Source organism: Nyctibius grandis, chromosome 7, assembly GCF_013368605.1.
Source record: "Nyctibius grandis isolate bNycGra1 chromosome 7, bNycGra1.pri, whole genome shotgun sequence".
Lineage (NCBI taxonomy): Eukaryota > Metazoa > Chordata > Aves > Nyctibiiformes > Nyctibiidae > Nyctibius > Nyctibius grandis.
Genome location: NC_090664.1, coordinates 30481568 through 30499517, shown reverse-complemented (window position 1 = coordinate 30499517; position 17950 = coordinate 30481568). Strand labels below are relative to the sequence as shown.

Below are 17950 nucleotides of genomic sequence, written 5' to 3'. Positions count from 1 at the left end.
GATAGTGCAGAGCTCTTCGAGGACTTTGGGATATAAAAATTGTTGATGGGCAAAGGCTGACAACTTAGCCTGTTATCGAACAGCTTGCTGAGCCTACAGCTCTATCTTCTGCTCCGTGGGGGATTTACTGGCAAATTCCTTGCTCCTTGGGCAGTGCCTAGGGAAGCCACAAGGAAGAGGCTCAAGAGCTGCAGCTGAAGCAGCCCAGAGGTGCACAGATGCTGCAGGAATCCTCATCTTCTGCCGAGCAGGAACCGCCTGCCCCAGAGGATCGGCAAAATGGCTTTTGGTCTCTGTGGACAGAAAGACAAGGTGTAAAAAATGTTGAAGGTCACACTCACAGATCTGACTGATGCATCCTGGTTAGTATCTGAGCCACAAAGCAAGCGCCCAGTAGAGGGCTTAAGCAGGCTGCTAAAGAAAAAGGGCTCCTAAAAACCACACAGGGTGGATGTAGCAAGGAGTAAGCTGTCAACGTGCAACGTAAGTACGGTGGTCATTATATAAGAAAAATGTTTCAATAAATTCTGTAAATGAATGCACCCTGAGATGATTCAGTGGTATTGCATCACTGCAAATAAAACTGATAACGCAAATCAGTTTTTTAACCTCAATCTTTAAAAAATTTGAACATACTGAAGGACACAGGGGTAGACAAAAAGCATTACGTCCAGAAATCCTTCCTCAAAGAAACGTCTGCAGAAAATACAGTTTGAAAACATAGCAAGACCACTCAATTTGAGGATCAGGCCTCCTCTGCCAGGGCCTGTCCGCCTGCCCCGAGAGCATCACAGGCAGGAAGAGAACTGGAAACTGCCAGTGAGAAAAAGTGAAACTATAACCATTTTATTTTGGTAATTTTTGTGTTACCGGGAACTTCAGTTTTACATCACCAAAGTGCTTGGGAGAATAATCAAACATCAATAGATAGTAGTGAGCAAAGCAGTCTGTAGTTTGCTCTTTCCTCTGTTGCTCACATATAATGACTTGGGCTTTTGACGAAGCAGTACATTTTTATGACATTTCTGAGTATCCTGGGAAAGCTTAATGCTCCCTGGGCCTATGGAAATGTTTCCTTTTTGTTTTGAAGCGTCAACGATTTGACCGGCTGGAAGGAGCTTACCAGGCACCTGTGATGAGGCAGGACTTTTGCCACTGCTGCCACTGCCTGATTTTCAGACTCTTTGCTTTTTTCAAAATATCCACGACTGTTGACATTTGAAGATTTTTCCATGTGGGTGGGTGGATGTGATGTTAAATGGCTGAAAAAACTTTATGGAGAGCTGGGGAGTTGCAGCTGGGGCTGTAGGTGGGAGGTAACAGAAAGCAGGAGCTCAGTGGTAAGAACGTGGTGGCACAAAGTCCTGAGCAGCCCCACAGAGGCAGTAAGATTTCTTACTGTATCCTCTCTTTCTCCCATGCTTAAAAACGCAGATAAATCAAATTTAAGCTTATGAAGCTTGGGTTTAGTGAACTAATTCATTTGCACCAAGTTGTACCCAGGTATAAAGAGCACAGCTCTTTCTTCTGGTGATGACAACAGAACTGAAAATTAACTGATTCTTTATTTTTATCGTGATCTTTGCCATCTGCACACATCTTTTTGAAACAATGCGAATTGCTTATTCATCCTCCACCTATTTTTAAAAGCCATATTTGCAACTGAATTTCCTGGTAGCGTTTTAAACACCGCCCAGATGGACACGGTGCAGATGAATTTCTTGCAGAAAGCAGGCTCCGAGTTCATTCGGTGTTATTTGCTGACACAGAGAGCAGAGCTTTGGTTTCGAGCCGCGCTTATACCCTGCGGCCACTGAAGCCGGCAAGCGGCACCCTCCGCCCGCTGCTACCGGACTCCTTGTCACCGCCGCCGGCCGCGGCCCCGGGCCCGGCCCTCTCGCCCCGCCCCCGGTGCGGCCGCCTCAGGGCTCCGCCGGGCCCCGCTGGGTCCCGCTCCGCCGCCGCCGCCGCCGCCATGCCGGGCAGGGCGCGGGGCCTGTACCGGCGGATCTTGCTGCTGCACCGGGCGCTGCCGCCCGCCCTGCGGGCGCTGGGGGACCGCTACGTGAGGGAGGAGTTCAGGAAGCACAAGGCCGCCGGGCCCGCCGACGCCCAGCGCTTCCTGCGGGAATGGCAGGCAAGTGCCCGCCGCCCCGCGGGGGTCCGACGGGGGGTGCCGCCTCCCGAGCCGCGGGGGGCTCCGAGCCTGGCCCTCGCTGCCGGCGGGCGCCGTGCCGCCTGCCTGCCTGCCCCGGCCGGGAGCGGCGGGGCCCGCCGGTGCAGAGGGGAGGCCCGGGCAAGGCCCTGGCGCCCGCCCGGGAAGGGGGGACCGGCCTCAAGCAAGCTGCCCATTAGCCGCCGGCCGGACCCGCGCTCGCCGTCTCTGGCAGCCCTGCTGGTACATGCCGCAGCAGCAGCGGGCTGGGCTTCGCGTTCCTCGAGGATATGTGTCACAGAAAGGGAGAGGGAAAATGCATGTTAGGGTTGTCTTCCTCTGGCACACTACCCTGAAGGGCGCAGTCGTTGCAGAGTTACAAAATTACTTGTGGATGCCCCGTCCCTGGCAGTGTTCAAGGCCAGGCTGGATGGGGCTCTGAGCAACCCGGTCTAGTGGAAGATGTTCCTGCCCATGGCAGGGGGGTTGGAACTAGGTGATCTTTAAGGTCCCTTCCAACCCAAACCATTCTATGAAGTCTACATCCCTGGGCAGGTTATATTTTATGGTGAAGGTTGAGGGCAGCCTTGGTGGTAGTGACCATGAGATGGTGGAGTTCAGGATCTCATGTGGCAGGAACAGAATAGCTAGCAGAATCACAACCCTGGACTTCAGTAGGGCCAACTTTGGCCTTTTCAAGCAATTGCTAGGGGAAATCCTATGGGACAGGGTACTAGAAGGTAAGGGGGGCCCAAGATAGTTGGTTAGCATTCAAGGACTGCTTCTTCCGAGCTCAAGATCGGAGCATCCCAGCAGGTAGGAAGTCAAGGAAGGATACCAGGAGACCTGCATGGTTAAACAGGGAGCTGCCGGGCAAACTCAAGTGGAAGAAGAAAGTGTACAGATCATGGAAGGAGGGGCTGGCCACTTGGGAGGAATATAAGTCTGTTGTCAGAGGATGTAGGGAGGCAACTAGGAAAGCTAAGGCCTCCTTGGAATTAAACCTTGCAAGAGAGGTCAAGGATAACAGAAAAAGCTTCTTCAAATACATTGCAGATAAAACCAACACTAGAGGCATTGTAGGCCCACTAATGAATGAGGTGGGTGCCCTGGAGACAAGAGGATAAAAAGAAGGCGGAGTTACTGAATGCCTTCTTTGCCTCTGTCTATAATGCTGGAGGCTGTCCTGAGGAGCCCCGGATGCTTGAGGCCCCAGAAGAAGTCAGGATAGAGGAGGAATCTGTCTTGGTTGATGAGGGCTGGGTCAGGGACCAATTAAGCAATCTGGACGTCCATAAATCCATGGGCCCTGATGGGATGCACCCGCGGGTGCTGAGGGAGCTGGCGGAAGTCATTGCTAGGCCACTCTCCATCATCTTTGCTAAATCGTGGGCAACGGGAGAGGTGCCTGAGGACTGGAGGAAAGCGAATGTCACTCCAGTCTTCAAAAAGGGCAAGAAGGAGGACCCAGGTAACTATAGACCAGTCAGCCTCACCTCCATCCCCGGAAAGGTAATGGAACAACTTGTCCTTGGTGCTGTCTCTAGGCACATCAAGGATAGGGGGATCATTAGGGGCAGTCAACATGGCTTCACCAAGGGGAAGTCATGCTTAACCAACCTGATAGCCTTTTATGAGGACATAACCCAGTGGATAGATGATGGTAAAGCTGTGGATGTGGTCTATCTTGATTTCAGTAAAGCGTAAAGCATTTGACACAGTCTTCCACAGCATTCTTGCAGCTAAACTGAGGAAGTGTGGTCTGGATGATCGGGTAGTGAGGTGGATGGTGAACTGGCTGAAGGAAAGAAGCCAGAGAGTAGTGGTCAATGGGACAGAGTCCAGTTGGAGGCCTGTGTCTAGCGGAGTCCCTCAGGGGTCGGTACTGGGACCAGTACTATTCAATATATTCATTAATGACTTGGATGAGGGAATAGAGTGCACTGTCAGCAAGTTCGCTGATGACACCAAACTGGGAGGAGTGGCTGACACACCGGAAGGCTGCGCTGCCATTCAGAGAGACCTGGACAGGCTGGAGAGTTGGGTGGGGAGAAATTTAATGAAATATAACAAGGGCAAGTGTAGAGTCCTGCATCTGGGCAAGAACAACCCCATGTACCAGTACAAGTTGGGGACAGAGCTGTTGGAGAGCAGCACAGGGGAAAGGGACCTGGGGGTCCTAGTGGACAGCAGGATGACCATGAGCCAGCAATGTGCTCTTGTGGCCAAGAAGGCCAATGGCATCCTGGGGTGTATTAGAAGGGGTGTGGTTAGCAGGTCAAGAGAGGTTCTCCTCCCCCTCTACTCTGCCCTTGTGAGGCCGCATCTGGAATATTGTGTCCAGTTCTGGGCCCCTCAGTTCAAGAAGGACAGGGAACTGCTAGAGAGAGTCCAGCGCAGAGCCACAAGGATGATTAAGGGAGTGGAACATCTCCCTTATGAGGAGAGGCTGAGGGAGCTGGGTCTCTTTAGCTTGGAGAAGAGGAGACTGAGGGGTGACCTCATTAATGTTTATAAATATGTAAAGGGCAAGTGTCATGAGGATGGAGCCAGGCTCTTCTCAGTGACATCCCTTGACAGGACAAGGGGCAACGGGTGCAAGCTGGAACACCGGAGGTTCCACATAAATACGAGGAAAAACTTCTTTACGGTGAGGGTGACCGAACACTGGAACAGGCTGCCCAGAGAGGTTGTGGAGTCTCCTTCTCTGGAGACATTCAAAACCCGCCTGGACGCGTTCCTGTGTGATATGGTCTAGGCGATCCTGCTCCGGCAGGGGGATTGGACTAGATGATCTTTCGAGGTCCCTTCCAATCCCTAACATTCTGTGATTCTGTGATTCTGTTCTTATTTCCTTGCCTCGTCTCTGTGTGATTATAACTATGCACACACAAGTATATGTAACAGAATGACAACAATTATATACTTAGCTATATATACATGTATAAAATATATATCACAAAATTATCTGTGTAATTTATAGTAATACATTATATAAATGTATATATATATTTATAACTGCATACATAGCTAATTGTGTAATTAAAATTGGCTAAATACATAGGTGTAAATAGCTTCCCCCACAAACTTGTGTTTAATTTCTGAGTGACCTTTTTTCAGAGTGTTTCTTAAGGAAACAAGTCTTACGTGAACATTGCTTCTCTGCTTCTCCCACTGAACTTAGTGGCTGGTTTCACCCACGACAGAAAAGCAGATGGCTCACAAGTGTTTAGGATGTAGCAAGTTTCATGAGCAGCAGAGGAGGGAGACTCTTGAGGCGCTCTCCCCACATGCCTGAGCTCCAGCAGATGCTAGAGTGTTAATAGACCCCAAAAAATCCACACGACAGGCGAATGTTATAGACACTTCACAGGAAAATCCCTCGATTAGACCGTGAAAACAACTGCAAGAGACAGATCTATAGACAAGCTTCCCATTAATCTTCATGTTCATTGAACTACTGGTTTGGTAGTATTTTTGAATCTCAAAACTATTTTCCTTTCTGTGGAAGAAAATTGTATTCTGCTCTGCTGTGGAAGCTGGTTAGCAAAGGTAGCATCCATTGCCTCCCGGTTTGCTGACAGAAGGGTAATGGGGGCAGATCTGACACATCCCTTCTACCCACTGTAGCTGAAATCTTGGGGGAAAAGCAGCTCCACTACCCTTGTGCTGGGGCATCAGGAACCAGCAGGGAGAACACTGCCTGGTATTCTCTTCAGAGGAAAGGAGTAAATGTATTTTAATTGCCATTTGCCAACTGATAGATCCTGAAATAAGGAAAATTTGTATCTACCTCTCAAATGCCTGATGCTATTGTAATTCTCAATTGCCGTTTACTTTATACTGCCAAAATGTTTCCGCATCGCTGCTTCCAATTTTAACGTGAGCTAAAAAGACGAGTTACAGGTTACTATTTTCAGTGCTAGAGTCTTCCTTAAACTAGTTTTAAAAAAGGAAGAAAATGTTTACATTGAAATATCTTTAGCTGTTTCTGTGAAATAAACAAATAGTGAAAATGTTCCTCAGTTTTAAAATGTTTTAAAAATAGATTATAGGGGAAACTGGGGAAAAAATTAGACTACAAGGAACACAAGTCAAATTTTGAAACCTGACATTTAGTGCTATTAGCTATGATATGTTCAAGGAAAGGAAACTAATTTAATAACTGTTTTGAGTGTGCGCATATAAAGAACTTTGCAAATATGTCTGTCTTCTAACAAGATGCTGGGAGATATTAGCACATAGTTAACGTGGCTCTTCTCATCTTTACTTTTTGTTTTGTTCTGTTTTTTTTTCTCCCCCAACTAATAATCTGTTTCAGGGGTGGAATTTAAATCAGACTTTCACATTTATGGCCTGTGGGATTCTGCATCTTACAGTATGCTGTGGTTCCCAGCCCCTTGAAGACTTGAACTAGATAACTGAGGAAGGTGGACTGTAGATGACTTGGATTAGGTAACAAAGATGCTCTAATTAATGGTGGAGTCCTCATTGCAGCCTCCCTGGCCAGCAGGACACTTTTAATCAGAAAAAGGCTAAGGGCTCTAGAATGGTTCTTGCCAAACACAGCACTGTACCTGTGAAGTTCTTGAAGGACATATGAACTGCACAGTTAGCAACGTGCGAAGCCGTGATATGCTACTTCACGTACATAAACTGTGACTGTACGTCTTGCCTCCATATCTATTTTTATTAAAAAAAAAACCCCAAACAAACCAAACAAACCCCCTGCCCCCAAAAAATCACTACAACATTAATACAAAATGATGTTTGTATTCCCTGTTAAGTTTTAGCCATTTTTTTTGGGAAAAATGCAAAGTTACAGCTCTGTTAACAGTATTTTGGCGTGTTGTACCTGTCAAGCACTTTTCCTCATTTGCTTGTTCATTAAGGTATGCGTGTACCTTACGGTATGCACTGTAGTGTTGTCAATATTCAACTTCCATCTGGAAAAGGTCTTTCCTCATGTCTTCTATTGCATGCAGGGTGTCTGGTACAGAGTGGCACAATGTCTCATATTACAGAAAAATAGTATTCATAATTTTATATTAAAATAGTATATCTTAATATCTTAATATTCACCAAAGGGTAAAGATTACGGATATGTTGATTGCATTGATGTTTCTTGACTTTGAGTAAGGACTTCAAAATGTGACCTTAATAAGCCACCCCATACGCTTTTTGAATGAAAATTTGCAAGGATTACTTATTTTAACATGAAACTACTCGACTTTTGTTAAAAGTCTTCAGGCTTTTTTTGGATAATCAGACCTTCTCTGTGTGCTTGAATATACTAGTTCATAGTCTGTGTTTGTGGTATGCTTTCTTGTCCTCCAATTTGATTCATATTTCCTAATTGTTTAGTTAACAGGCTTGGCATTTTAATTGCATTATGGTTGCACCAAATGATTTTTTTCCCCTTGGTATTTAAATCATGCTGATTCAAGGAACTGAGCACATTGATTGCTTATCAGAGGAAACAAGCTGAGCAAATTCCCTTTATTCCTTGTGAAACATGGTGAAAAACCTGTAGGATTTTACTGTTAAAAGGTTTAAAAAGAACTGTTAAAAGAATCTTAATTTTACAGGGCATTCAAGCAACCATAGCTTCTAATATTGCTGAAGTTCTTTAATATTAGGTTCTGTTCTGTGGCTTTTGGGAAGAACACAAATCTCAGCGTAATTCTCAAACAGGGGTACAGGCATTTTGAATATCCTTATAGTCTACAAAAACATAGGTGGAACATTAAAGAGAGATTTCTAAGATTAACTTTAAAAAGAAATGGGGGGAAAAAAGAGGTAAAAAGGCTCGCAAGTGATATTGTCTTAGTATGTGAATGATTCATATCATTTTCACATAAAGGAGATGAGAAGGGATCCCCTTGTTTGCCATACACAGGAACTGAGGGATTTAGTGTTAGAACCCAACCATGTAGATGGCTAATGTCATTTTATGGGAAACCTAAACCGACCTGTTTGCGTTTACAAAATAGGCAAGATAACCTTTGAATATTCTTGGAAGAGTTCTTAAGTGAATAAGACTGATAGAACTAGTCTGCAAGTACGTATACATTTATATAAAAGTAGAACCATGTAAATTTTGCATTTTTCCTGTCATTGATGTTGGATCGATGGTTTGCATCTCGAAACCCTCTGGAAAGTATTAAAGGGGGATACAAAGAAAGCGAGCTTTGTTGTTCAGGAATTGTGGTTGTTCAGGTAGATTCAAATTAAATATAGAAATTATTAATATATGTTCCTTTCTATTTTTAAATATTTAATATGTTAATTAAAATAATCGGTACTCATTTAGAGGAGATGGCTGATATAATTAGATTGATAGTTATTATTGCCTTGGAATGCTATTGAATTAATGTTGACAGATATGATAAGTGTATTAGTTCAACAGTCTTCTAAATCATATGGTAGCTGATGAGAATGCTTACTTAAGAATAGGTAATATTAGGATAATATTGATTACTTTATTCCAGGTTACAAATGATACAACGTAGAATATTCAGCTAAGTAATTTCAGTAATCATTTGTTTTAAATCATTTAAGTTAATTCTTCTTTTAATTTTGAAAACAACCTTTTCGTACTTAGCTTGTTTAAAAAACCTCACCCTGTAGGCGGGAAGGTCTGGACTATCTTGAGATGAGCAGAATCATTCTGCAGAATTACATGACATTTTCTCACATCTAATAGATTGAACGAATTGCCTTTGAGGTGCTTTGGCCGCTCTTGACTCTCAAAGCCTTTTTATAAGCTTTCAAATGAACTGAGATTGATCTATGAGCTGGCATCTACTGTTGGCTACTCAGAAGAAAGGTGACCTTTTTTGCATTCCTGATAACAAATCTAGGCATTATATTGGTAAAATTAAGGCGGAACTGTCTCTCTCTGTCTGGGGAACCTGGTCACATAGTCTCTCAAGAATGGCTAATTTTTTGAATCAGTGTGGTATTTGATATGATACAAATAATTGTCATTCATCAAATTTGTTTTCAATTGCCCATGTCACTTGCAGTATTTAGGTTGCTGGGATGATTGTGGGATGGTCTCATGGTATTTCCCAGGACATAGTTGTCCTGATACATCTTTTTCTGCTCGTGAGTGGATACACTTATAGAATTTTTTGCTTCTTAATTCTTTGGGCTCTCCCCAAATCTTCCCTCCCCTTCTTAATTTATTTTCACGCTTCTGGAACTCAAAAATACTTTGAGATGTTGAAAGGAGGATTTGAAGAGCAAATAGTCAAAGAAAGCTGGACGGGTGGAAGAGGAAGCTGTGGCCAGTACTGGAGTCAGACTGGGATGGGAATGGGACGTGTGGGTTCCCTTTGTACTGTCTTTCAGCAAATATATAGGTTGCGTAAGTCTAAAACTGCTGCTGACTTTCTGTATTCTGCTCTCAGTTTCAGTGAAGTACATTATGTAAGTGATCTTTTCTTTGCCTGACAAAGAAATACATTCTTTTGGAAGTGAAATACGACTTCAAGGTTTTTGCCATTTTATGACTTTAATAAAAGTTGTGAAGTAGGATTTAAGAGTAGTATTTCATTGCAACATTAGCGGATACATTGAAATTTGCTTTTAGTGATTTTTATGGCTCTCTGGATGAAAACCTCCTTATTAAGAGTAAATTTCTACTGAGACTTATGTATTTAGCCCCCACTTAGGGTGTTCACTGGGTATTAATTTGTAAGAACTAAATTGGAGACAATTTCCTCTGTTTTCTTTGATATTTCTCAAAAGGCAGGAAAGAATTTCTCACTTTTCTGAGAGCCGCGGAGTTGTGGCTGATAAACTGAAGAGCATGTGGGATTCGGGTATGACCAGCCATGGGAAATCAGCCTGCTGCTCTGACCTGGCGTTCTTGGTGGCCTGCTTTGCTGTAGGATTTGAAGTCTACCTCTGTAAGATGGCTATTTTGCCTTGGTGCACCAATGATTTGGTGAGTTTCCTGAGCCAGCATTCATGTGCGCTTGTCTCTTTGACCAAAAAAGTAAAGGCAAAGGTTGACCACATGGATTCCTGTAGTAAAATTTCATGGTAATAGCATCCTTTTCATATTACGGCATCACTTCCATCCTTTCAGTGCTCCTTCAAATTTGGGTTTAGAAGCAGGAGCTAGTGTCTGCTCCTCTTCCATGGAGAATCCAGGCAGTCTGGGAGCTTTCTCATGCGGAGAGACTTGAGGTAACCTGGTGGGTACCTGCTGGCTTGTGCGTGGTGCATGCCCATCATGGGAAGGGGTGTTTGGTACTTCTCATCTGGAGAGCAGCGTCATTCTCTTTTAGATTCTGCTAAGGCCAGTGATTTCTTGTTCTTTTTTTTTTCTGCGTATTTTGGTGTGGGATAGCATTTGATTAACTTCTTTTTTTTAACTTTGTTATGTGTAAATACACTGCATTTTTTTTTCAAAAACGGTGTGGTCTAGGGTCGATGGAAAATAAGACTTAAAGACAAATGTGAGATTCTATTTTAGACCTTTACTGTATTTTCCAAATTCAAAATTTCATAAGCTGTGGCATCAGTACTCTCAGTGCTTCTGTCGTGTTACTATGCCAATTATCTCTATATTATCATATCTGTGATTGTATGTAGTTAGTTAGATGGCTGTCCTGATAACTGTGCCTGTCTGCTAGTTGAAGTTTTAATTTACAACTGTTTTGATGCAGCAGGAAATAATATCTGAGTCATTGGGTCACATCAGACAGTAATGTCAGTCACTTGTGTGTGCTGGTTGCCTCAGGTTGTAATACATTGCACAGTAAATTCCATTGTAATGATGGAACTTTGTATAAATACGTGGTGTGCAAGTAGGTTTATAAATTTCAGATTATTTGATCATTGCATGTATTTATAAAGTGTATAACATGCCTTTGATATTTAAAGTATGGTATTAATTAAATCCCAACTGAAATTTGTTGACAGAGTACAGCATTTTTTATTACTTATAACTTAGGTTGAGGAGTTTAAATTGCTGTAGAAGTGGGGTACATCTCTAATATACTAACAGTTTATTCCTTGCATTGAGTAGCACTGGCTTGGGAAATAAGCAGGGCATATTTATGTTAATGCTTTCAGATTTGAAGACACTGTAGAAGCGCTGTGTATGCCTGCTCATGGGTACATGGATACTAGTGAGTACAGGTTTGTGACAGCCAGTGTGTGATTAGATCTCTAAATGAGAAAATAGGAATGGTCAGACAGAGTAGAAGCAGAACCAGCAATGGAGCATTTACAGAAATGTCAGTTTAAAAGGTGGTTCAGGTTTCCATCTAGTGGTGGTATAAAATTCTGTCCAAGCCATATGAGACACAGCATATGCATAGCCACGCTAGCTGTGTACCGTAGTACTTGTGTATGTGTTTGAAACTTAGGAAATAGAAAGCCTTTATTATGCATTAATTATATACATAACAGCACATAGTTCTCAGGGCCTTCAGATTTTTTTAAGTCAGAACTGTAATGATCAGGAATCCGTTATTTTGGTGTTGTGCATTCAGATCCCTGAGTACTCTTCGAATCTAACAGTTTATCTTACTTGCTGCAAATTGGCCTGATTCTGCTTTTTCAGTGTTCCTTGACTGTTTAAAAAAGTTTAACTTGGTACAGATTATGGAAAGAAAATTGATGTCTTAAAAAGATGTCTTTAAGTTGTATATATGCAAGTATGAGTCTTGTTAGATTTCATAATTCCTCTTAGACTTAAAAAAAAAAAAGGAAAGAGGAGGCAATGGGTGTTCTGATTGCTTTGTCCCCGTCTTGATGTTCCAGCACTGTCTATTTTTATTATTTAAAGTATTTTCGGTAGAATTCAGAGCACCTTACCAGGTTAGGTTTTCAGATGAAGATAATATTGAGGTAACTAATCCACAAATCTTTTGAACTTTGTTGTATTTTAAGACAATGTAGTGAGTCAAACCGCCAAACTGAGTATGAATTTGAATTGCAAATTTATAAGGATTTCTGCTTGTTTGTGTTTTATTGACACCTTCCTTCTAGCATTTGTTTGGTACTTGTGTGAATATTGTCAGCTTGTAGTGTTTTGTGAGCATGGTACGTTTACTATGTTTTCAGTGCATTTCCACTATCAACATTATAAACACTGCCAACTTACCACAAGTGCTGTCAAGTACTATATTTTGCAATTACTGCAAGTAATATTATGAGTGCTGTAATTGCACATACTGTATAGATGTGCTTTTCTGTCCTGTGTAGATACAAAATTGATATTTTCTGAAAGTTAAAATGGAATCTGGAGCACATCTGAATAATTATTTCAGAATTGTTTTTCTTTTCTTCTTTCAGCATAATGTGAGGTGTCTGCACAAGTAGCATTACACAAATTGGAGGATTTTTAAAGCCCCAGATGTGTGTATCACATCTGAATATAGAGCTGTACTTAGGACACTGAAGTGTTTGGACCCATTAGGGGATGAGGGCTTTTTTGTACAGTTCACTAATATTAAAGTCAGTTAATCAAATATATTTTTTGCAAGAAGCTGAAGCTCAGATTTCGACTTGATAATCTTGTATTTAGTAGCAACTTTATCAATCTTCATGTTGTTTTAGCCATCTTTCATAATGCCAAGAGCTTTGGCTGTTTTAACGCTGAAGCTGACTGTATCTACAACCATACATCTTCTAATGGATATCCTGCTGTTTATGCAGTTCACTCCTGGGAATACACTGAGCAGAAAATTTCTGCTGAAATATTTTTATTTTTGTGTCTCAAAGCTGCTAATTTCAGACTGCATTTTTTGACGGATATGATTTGCAAAATGTATTTAATCATAGTGTCTGATAAAATGTTTGAATTTACAGGTTTTTAAAGGTCATTTCCAGCAGTAATGTTCATGAGATATTTCTAATGAAATGTTCATTATACTAAAAGTAAGTTAGAAGTGATACTAGAAGTAGAGTTACTGAGTGTTGGTTTTTAGGCTTAGTGATACGTGGGGAGCTTGAGTCCTGTTAATGTGCTACTTTTTTGTTGTTTCAGGGGTATTAGTGAGAGACGGAGCAGACTGAGGTGAAAGAGAGCGTGATGCACTTTTTATCCCCCTGCAGTAACTAGCTAAATCTGTAGAATACCTTCTAAATTGATCTTGCACCCATCTTTCAAGACTGGCTAGCAACTGATCCTCAAAATGGAGATGCATATTCCCTTGCTCCATGGGAATTCCTGAATGATGATACAGTAGTTTTATGCTATTTTATACTATTTTTTTCTTCTTCCTGAACTATTCTATTCCATAATTTAGAGGAAATGAACAGATCATTAGGTCACTGAAACTTTCTTTTTTCCCTTTCCTTTTCCTTTTTTTCCTTTTCCTTTTTTCCTTTTCCTTTTTTCTTTTCCTTTTTTCATTTTCCCTTTTTTCCTTTCCCTTTCCCTTTCCCTTATTTTCCTCTCCCTCTCCCTCTCCCTCTCCCTCTCCCTTTCCCTTCCCCTTGCCTTCCCTTTCCCTTCCCCTTGCCTTCCCCTTGCTTTCCCCTTGCCTTCCCCTTGCCTTCCCCTTGCCTTCCCCTTGCCTTCCCCTTGCCTTCCCCTTGCCTTCCCCTTGCCTTCCCCTTGCCTTCCCCTTGCCTTCCCCTTGCCTTCCCCTTGCCTTTCCCTTGCCTTCCCCTTGCCTTCCCCTTGCCTTCCCCTTCTCTTCCCCTTCTTTTCCCCTTCTCTTCCCCTTTTCTTCCCCTTCTCTTGCCCTTCTCTTGCCCTTCTCTTCCTCTTCTCTTCCTCTTCTCTTCTCCTATCTTCTCTTCTCCTCTCTCCTCTCTCCTCTCTCCTCTCTCCTCTCTCCTCTCTCCTTTCTTCTCTCTTCTCTCTTCTCTCCTTCCCCTTCCCCTTCCCGAATCTGAACCAGAAGCAGCCTGGTGGAAGGGTTTGAACTTAAGTCCCCATCACCATTGCTTCTTTGGAGATGCCATGACTGAAGGTATTGAACTGTGTTGGTAGTATTGGTATCTGCATGGAATGAACCAGACCAATTGGTTTATTTTCTGTGGTCCACCAAACACCATTTAGCTCGTAATCAGTTTCTCTTGCTTTTTACGATTGCGCGACAGAAGCGCGTGGTCTTTGTAATTGAATGGAGTTTGTATGCTGTTTGATGTGTGTGCAATCTGTATTGATGGAAGAATGCATATTACAGTAGCAATCTTTGAAACCTCATCACCTTCTAACTGAAGCCTGTAATGCCTTCATGTGTAGTCTGATAGCTGATTTTTGACTTTATAAATGAAATCTCCCTCATAAGGTTGCAGTTTTTGAAGTGTACACACGGTGGCAGCAAATACTTAAATTCAGAAGGCTTGTTCCTGTACTGGAAACAAGTAGGATATTGGATTTTCTAGTATAAACTGAAATTTTCACAGATTCAATTCTTGTTAAATTTTTTATTAAAATACATATTGAGATTTGTTAATGTACTCCTGCAGATTTTGAGAAGGCTTTTTAATTTAAAACCTTTACTGTGGTTTTTACCCAGTTTGGCCCTAATGTTTTCATAATGTGCTTTCTGGTTTTGATTTGCATTGGGGTAGTTTGCTACCCCAGCAGTGAAACACAGCAGCTACCCCAGTAGTTTGCAGTGTTTAGCATGGCTACCCTTTGATATCCTAGCAGGCAAAAGGGCACCTACAACACTCTGTTATCCCTCAAAGTGTTGCCCTGGCACTTCTGGTTCCCCAGTGGTGCCAAAGATTGCTTTTCTGAAAGCCCATTTTTGGTTTTCTGTATTGGAGAAATATATCTGATTTCTCTGCAAAGAGATCTCATATATTCCTGTTTCATACTTCCCTTTTTGGAGTGCTGATCTCTCATTTTGTGATGATTTTTACTCAAATTTCTTTTCACAATTGGATTTGTAGATGAGCCAAACCCGCTATGGAGAACCAGGCTAAGATAAACACCTTGCACTAGCCTCCATGATATTTAAAAAATTAAAAGAAGTATCCTAATCACATCGTAGGAACTTTATAGACTGCCAGCGTATGACTCTACATTTTTCCACAGATATTGGCATGGTAAAGATCCCTTTTTTCCTGCAGTTGGAAAGTTCTTGGAGTTCTTCAAAGCCTTTTTCTCATAGTCTTGTGATTAAATGGTCCAACATGATAGGTTTGCTTCGTTCATTCCTCTGCAGGCTTTTGTCTGGCACATTTGTCAGCTTAAATACTTTCTTCTTCCTGTACTCCTTAATAGATGTATATTTTTGACATACCATATAGTATTTTGTTCTTTATTTTTCCCCATTGCAGTCTTTCTTTCCAGTTCTCATCTTGTAATCTAGATCAGTAATATAAATTTTCCAGCAAGTGTTCTTGGGCAAATGAAATACTCTTAGTACCTCCATCAGTGATCATACCTAGGCTACGTCTTGGACTCTGCACTGAGATGAGCACAGCAGCTCCCTGGTTTCCACTGGTAGGCTTCTAATGTCATGGGGCTGGAAGGGAGTTGGGAAGTGCTGTGACCAGGTCCCCAGTGGAACGATGAGGACACCAGGGCTGAGTTTTTCTGTGAGCATGGCTTGTGTTTACCAACAACAGCCTCCCTTAATTTCTAAAAGTCTAACGAATGGATGATGGTTGATGTTTCAAATCAACATTTGATAATGGTAGTTGAATAACCAGCTGGTTCTTTAGCTGCAGATCTGACGTCAGATGTCATATATTATGACATATGTGACATAAAAGCACACCCATGCTTGCTACTATGGTATCAGCAAGGGAGATAATTATCAAAGTAGCTTTCTGCTCTGGTTTCATCCGGCTAACCTGGCAGCTGAGAAGAGTCATTACAAAATTCTGATCAGCCACAGTAGCCCCCAGTAGCATGCGCCCAGAGGAGATGGAGCCTCGGTATGTAGACACAAAACTCTCTTATTTAAAATTTATTTTATTTTATTTTTTCATAAGAGGTCTATTGAGTTTTAAAGTGATTATATTTTTGGAAGCGTATAGTAATAGCCCAATATGTGTATTTTTTTCATCAAATGAAAAACCATATTGCTAATAATGCCAATGGAGCTGTTTAAAGTTTTGTCTTCTGCTGATGCATTAAATCCCAGGGCTGGAAAAATGGCAGTACAGAGAGTAAGATGCCTTTGTTCTTAAAAGTTTTGTGTAGAGCAGTGTTTTAGTTGAATGGAGGCTCACCCAGAAATCTTTTTGGACTCAGGCAGCTTTATTATGGAAGGATTTTGGGTGGTGGAAGGGTGTTTGTATTGAGATTGCTGAAAAGAGGTAATGAGGAGGATGACTAAGAAGCCCAAGTCTCAAAGACTTGGAATAGGACAAGTCCTTATAAAACATTTAGGCATATTGAAAAACAGCTGGCCAAGTTGTAAGTGCACCTGCCAAGAAAGAAGTTAAGAAGCCGTGCAGTGGTAATAGACAAAGGAATCCTGGGCAAGAATATTCTGTTGTTTGTCTTTTCTAAATTTTGGAAAGACATTATCCTGTGATTAGATGTCCTGGGATGAGAATGATGGCATATTGCTATCTCTAAACTTTAAACAACTGTCTTTTTAACAGCTGATGTTTTGGATGTGAGTGAGGCCTGTCTTGGCCTCTGTAGACATCTACAGTAGAAGACTATTTTGATAACTGGTAAATACAGTTGCACCAGCAGACCCTGGACTGAGATGATGGATGCCGTCTTTCCAGCCCCAACACCTTCCGTCTATATGGATCCAGTCTGCTGGTAATGGAAGGCTTCCTGGTGTGGCTAACGAGTTGTTGATTTTTTACACACGTCTACCTGTGTGTGTATTGTTCTAAAGGGTTTAGTTTTATCTTCCTGGTGAGAGAAGATATGTTAACTATATATATTTTTTTTTTGTTCCCCTTCCTCTACTTTAAAAATAATGTGGGCCACTTTCTTGTTGCTAGTGGGAAACCTGTGATGATCTGGGGATGCCATTTGAACCCTGGAGAAATAACTGTGAAAAAAAGACATCTGTGCCAGTATCATTGCATTCCTGCATGTTTCCTGGGAAACGGCTCCTTTAAATTGCAGTTTGGGTTTTGCTAGAAAGGCAGCCTGAGAACTCTTGATTTTCTGGAAAGGCTGCAATTGTAAGATTAAAATGTTTTGTTTTGCTTTGTTTTTTAAAGTTTAACTTTCTGTGTCTGAGATGTTTCAAAACTAGGATGTTTTAATTATCGTAAGTGTATGTTTTTCCAGTGGTAAAGATTAATTTCTGTGGTCATTTATATTCAACTTATTCTGAATGGAAAAATATAAAGGGATGCTTAAAAATGTTTTAGTCCAATGGAGAACAGCAAAACAATTAAAATGGAAAGATTAAAGTGGAAGATCAGCATTGACAACTACAGGTTCTTCTCCTGAGTGTACGTTGTCTGATTCCAGATAAATAGGTATTAAACTGTGTTGTAAGAAATTGGGAAACATGGAAATAGTGTTTCTGAACTGTTCTGAGTGATGCGTTCATCAAGCAGAGGTTTGCTGTGTACTGAAACTCATCCTAAAATAGGATTTAACTAATGAATTGGTCAAAAGAGGAATGTCACCATTAACTTTTTGAAGTTGAACAAACTCACGATCATAGAGTGATATTTTGTATGTGTCTAGCTTGAAAACATTTTTGAGAATTTATCAGTGTTTGTTTAATACGTTCAGCGTTCGCTGATGACACAAAACTGGGAGGAGTGGCTGACGCACTGGAAGGCTGCGCAGCCATTCAGAGGGACCTAGACAGGCTGGAGAGTTGGGCGGGGAGAAATTTAATGAAATATAACAAGGGCAAGTGTAGAGTCCTG

The 17950-nt window shown here is 41.8% G+C and overlaps 1 protein-coding gene across 1 annotated transcript in view; it reads left to right on the top strand.

The window, feature by feature from the left end:
• The first annotated feature begins 1921 nt into the window (after positions 1–1921).
• SDHAF3 (succinate dehydrogenase complex assembly factor 3) overlaps positions 1922–17950 on the top strand; it is a 40918-nt gene continuing 24889 nt past the window's right edge. The window contains exon 1 of the mRNA XM_068404937.1: positions 1922–2137. Within this exon, the coding sequence (XP_068261038.1) occupies positions 1976–2137 (162 nt within the window). The 5' untranslated portion in view covers positions 1922–1975. The remainder of the gene's footprint in view (positions 2138–17950) is intronic.